Here is a 5,017-nt window from a genome sequence, read left to right on the forward strand (position 1 = left end):
AACCAAAAAAATGCATTTTCCGCCTTCGCCCGTCTTATTAAGATCAAACGGTGATTATTAGCTTACAGACTGCTAAAATGTGAGTCTCTTGATTGTGATCAAAGACTATGATATGAGGGTCCATGGTGGACACGATGAGGGATCCTGTATAGATCCATCGATTTTTAAAATAACACCCACTCCCTGTTTGATATGTGGCATTATTAATTATTTAAAAAATAAAAACAACAAACAAGTTTTAAAAATAGAGAAAAAGTAAAAACAGATCAAACATCAGAATCTCTCCTCTCTCTTTCACGGTCTTACTTCTTTCATTCCTCATTTTCTCTTATGAACACATACTCGAAAACAACAAAGCTCAATTTCATACCCTACAAAACGAATCAATCAAAACTCAAAAGCGATAATGGAATGAGTGCATGTGGGCAACGACGACAAGGTGGTGCGCGAACAACAGACTTCTGATAGGGGTCGTCGGAATCTGGAATGGGCGACGAATGTGGTCTGAGTGGCACTTGATTTGTAAACGGTGGTTAGTGATGCACGTCGTGTAACAATGCGGTGTGCTCTTGCAATTTTCGGAGGTGAGCTTGTAGTGGTGAAGGGGAGTATTTTCGTTTTTTCTGCAGGTTGTTCTGGCGAAGGAGATTGAGTGATTTCTTCCTTCTTAGATTTTTCCTAAAAATCATAAATACTTTCATCTTTCAAATTAAGGATTAGATATGGTTTCTAATTTCAATTTTTAACTCTTACATATTTGTTATTTACGAAAGCTAACATATTTTCCAAAAAATTTAATGGTTGAACACCATATGTGAAGATAACATTTACATTCATAAGGTGTTTTAACTTCTCATTCTCATGTATTCATTTTCTCTTATTCGATACTTGGAGAGACTCCATAGATCATCTCAAGAGTGTTCCACATCCATTATCTTACACAATAAATTTGCGATCCAATCACACATCTAAGGATAATGAGGTTATTTGATAAACTCACGCCACCATGGAAGAATTCCAATGCCAAAATGAGACCATAATATAAGTAATCAACCCGAACCATAAAATGTTTTAGGATTCTTTTCTAAACCACTTGAAGGGCAAACACTTCAATGAGTCTTTAACGCAAAAAATAAACACCGAAATGTAGGAAACCACACAACAATGATTAAATATTTACTTGTGTTTCAATGTGGTTGAATTTCTTTAAATAAAAAATATTTGTAAACAAAAACTTAAACATAATTTATGCTAAAAAAATTTGGAAAATAAATTATAATTCAAGATAATATGAGTAACAAATGTGTTCTATATAGTTTATATGCAATATTGTTCTTTAGTAGAATGTGTTCAACTTCAATGGTCTTTTTAACAACTATTTCATGTTCATATCTCAACGAAATCTTATCATTTTGAATGTGATAGAATCCCCAGTTAACCTATTATCTTTAAGAGACATGGATTGATCAAATCCTTGATGAAAGCATTCTCTAAATTAGAGAAAAATATTAATAACATTATAAAAAAAACCTAATGATAACCCTTGTGCGTTCAAAACCAAAGTTCACCCAGACCTCCCATCCATTCTTCAAGATGAAACACTCGTTGGAAAGCTGACAAAATTTGCTAGAAGTTGTAAGAAAAATCATTCAAATCCATGAACCACAACTCAAGTTATGACCAAATGAATATAACCCAAAAACACAACTAAAACAACCAAGACTCCCAATTCACTAAACATTTCTTTTCTCCACCTATCAATCAAGGAAAACCGTGGATAGCATCTCCATCGAATGGCTGACATTTAAAGTAGAAGAAGGCAGCGATCCTTGTGGGGTTCTCTGAACCAATTAGAATTAAGTAATGGAATATTTCCCCACACACAATTCATTATTTAAAGCATCCATTTCAGTTCTGAATTATCACACACAAAAACATTTCAATTTGCACTATAACAAACTCTTCTCTACATCCATAATTCAATTCCCTTTCAAATGGCCACCGAAGAACCCATCATCGCCGTTGAACCCGTGTCCGAACCAGCAACCGCCGAACCTCCGGTCTTGGAGGAAGTGGATGAACCAAAGGCCGAAGCTGAGAAGACGAAGAAAGTCAAGGAAACCAAACCTAAGAAAGCTTCCAAACCACGAAACCCTGCTTCCCATCCTACTTACGAAGAGGTTCCGTTCAATTCACTTTTTTCTAATTCTTCGTGTGATTAATTTTATTGTTTCGTCACGAATTATAGTTTCAATTGGATCTGATTTTTGATTTGTTAATTGAATTGCAGATGATTAAGGATGCAATAGTGTCGTTGAAGGAGAAGAATGGTTCGAGCCAATACGCGATTGCGAAATTCATTGAAGAGAAACAGAAACAGCTTCCTGGAAACTTCAAGAGGCTATTGCTCCAAAATTTGAAGAAGAATGTTGCTTCTGGAAAGCTTACTAAGGTTAAAGCTTCATTCAAACTTTCTGCAGCAGCTAAGAAGCCAGCAGTTGCCAAGCCAAAGTCAAAGCCAGCTGCCAAAGTAAAGTCTGTGAAAGCTAAGACAGCTGCTAAGCCTAAAGCCAAAGCTGTTGTTAAGCCAAAGGCTGCTTCAAAGGCAAAATCTGTTACTACCAAACCGAAGGCGGCTGCCGCCAAGCCCAAAGCTGCTGCGAAGCCTAAAATCGTTGCTAAGCCTAAAGCAGCTGTGAAACCGAAGCCCAAGGCAAAGCCTGCAAAGGTTGCAAAGACATCGACGAAGACGACACCAGGAAAGAAAGTTGCTGTTGGGAAGTCTGCTCCTAAGAAAGTAGCTGCTGCAAAGAAAGCTCCGGTGAAGAGTGTGAAGCCTAAAACCGTTAAGTCTCCAGCGAAGAAGGCTTCTGGGTTGAAGAGAGGGGGAAGGAAATGAGAGTTTTGTCTTCTTAGAATTAACATTGTATAGATAGTTTATTATTACGTAAACTTTCTGGTTTTGTTTTCCGTTCCATTGAATTAATCGCGATAGAACTATGTAACACATAAATCAACGAAAGCACTATTTATATTACATTTCAAAAGCTCCTAAATTTAAGTTTTTTCATGTATGCATTTATGTTGAGAATAAATATCTTTTTGAATTTCTCGGTTTGAACAGTTTTACTTATTATTTGTCTTGTGATTTGTATATGTCTAAATGATCATCCATTAGGTTACTTGATTCTTTATAAGGAAGTGTAATTTTGTTTCAGCAATCTAATTCTTATGTTATTTAGTAGGGATTAGTAGGTCCCTAGGAGTTTGTAAGGTCCATCATAATTTACTGGTTTCAACTTTATTTAATGGTTTCAACTGATTTCATTCTTGTCTCATGCAGAATAGACTTTATAAGCACGAATGATTGGCTATTCAGTAATAATAGTAATTAGGAATGGCTTGTTATCTATTATTATACTTAGTTCCTTTTAATTGTTGTTTGACAACTAATAATTACTTTTTAAATAATAATATTTTTTTTTATAATATCCTTAATTCTTAGACTATAATAATAATAATAACTACACTATAATATTTCTTAGACTATAAGTAGCAACTTCTAATTGTTTCTACAACTACCTAAATCAAACTTAGTTAACAAGTTGTAATCTAATAAACTTTATGATTCATTCTTCTCTTTATCACATTTTAATTCTTTGTTATTTGCATACTTCAATAATTCCAATTTGAAGATTGATAGATTTCTATCATCTTTAACTTGGAGTTCATTAAAAGGCTGAAGATGAAAAGCAATAGTAAACAAATCAACTAGCTATTCCTTAAACTTGAGTGGATGAAGTTTCATAACACCTTTGTTTTGTTTCTCTACCACTTTAGTTTCATAACACCTTTGTTTTGTTTCTCTTTCACAAAGTGATAATTTAATTGTAAGTGTTGTCCTTTCATGAAAAACATATGCAACCTGGATAGCACTTTGGTTATAACAGTAAATCACAAGTGTCATTGTGGATTTCATTTAATTGTAAGTGTTGTCCTTTCATGAAAAACATATGCAACGTGGATAGCACTTTGGTTATAACAGTAAATCACAAGTGTCATTGTGGATTTCATTTTTAAATCATTCATGAGATATAATAACCACTACAATTCACATATGGTATGGTAGCTGCAATGATTTTATATTCTGCCTCTGATGATGACCTTGAAACTATTAATTATTTCTTTGCTCTCCATGAGATAAGTGACATACCAAGAAAGAAACATTGATCTGAAATTGACATACGAGTGTTTATGCATCTTACCCAATCTGCAACTAAATATCCATTTAATTGCATGACTGAATATCTAGGAAGCAATATGCCCGAGCTAGGCTTGTTTTAAGATACTTGAGAACTCTACTTGCAACATTAAAATGAGTTACAATATGAGCTAATAAGAAGTGGCTTGGTTGTTATGTGCAGAAAGTGATGTCAGGTCTTGTTGCATTTAGATACAACAATCTTCCTACAAGCCTTTCCATAAGTAGGTATATCAGGATATGAAGTATTGGAATCTTGGTAGAGTTTGATTGTAGGATCAGAAGGTGTAGAAACTGGCTTAGATTCAATGAAACTTGAATCTTCCAACAAGTCAAGACAATACTTTCTTTGGCAAAATAAAATTCCTTCCTTTGATTGTGTTACCTCAATGCCTATAAAATATTTTAGCTTACCCAATATTTGATTTTGAATGTGTTGTCCAATGCCACCTTAATGGAGTTAAATTCATTAAAATCTTTGCCCGCTAAAATAACATCATAAACATACACTAGTAAGATAGTGAGGGAAGATGCTTTGATTTTCAAAAGTAAGGAGTGATATGAGTTACCCTGTTTATAGCGATGTTCAATGACAAACTTTGTAAGCCTTTCATACCAATTTCTGCTAGCTTATTTAAGCCCGTATGTGGATTTGACAAGCTTACAAACTTGATTAGCCTCAGTGGTAGAAACACCAGATGGTATTATTATGTATACATCCTCTTGAACTTCCCCATGCAAGAAAGCATTATTTAA

At 34.3% G+C, this 5,017-nt stretch overlaps 1 protein-coding gene across 1 annotated transcript; it reads left to right on the top strand.

Annotated features, from left to right (window-relative positions):
* Positions 1-1,905: 1,905 nt before the first annotated feature.
* Positions 1,906-3,107, top strand: LOC127091746 (histone H1-like). The gene is made up of 2 exons (XM_051030444.1): positions 1,906-2,180; positions 2,291-3,107. Exons 1-2 carry the CDS (start codon positions 1,995-1,997, stop codon positions 2,897-2,899), a joined length of 795 nt encoding a protein of 264 aa, XP_050886401.1. The 5' UTR covers positions 1,906-1,994; the 3' UTR covers positions 2,900-3,107.
* Positions 3,108-5,017: the final 1,910 nt, after the last annotated feature.

This window comes from Lathyrus oleraceus, chromosome 6 (assembly GCF_024323335.1).
Source record: "Lathyrus oleraceus cultivar Zhongwan6 chromosome 6, CAAS_Psat_ZW6_1.0, whole genome shotgun sequence".
NCBI classification, from domain to species: domain Eukaryota; kingdom Viridiplantae; phylum Streptophyta; class Magnoliopsida; order Fabales; family Fabaceae; genus Lathyrus; species Lathyrus oleraceus.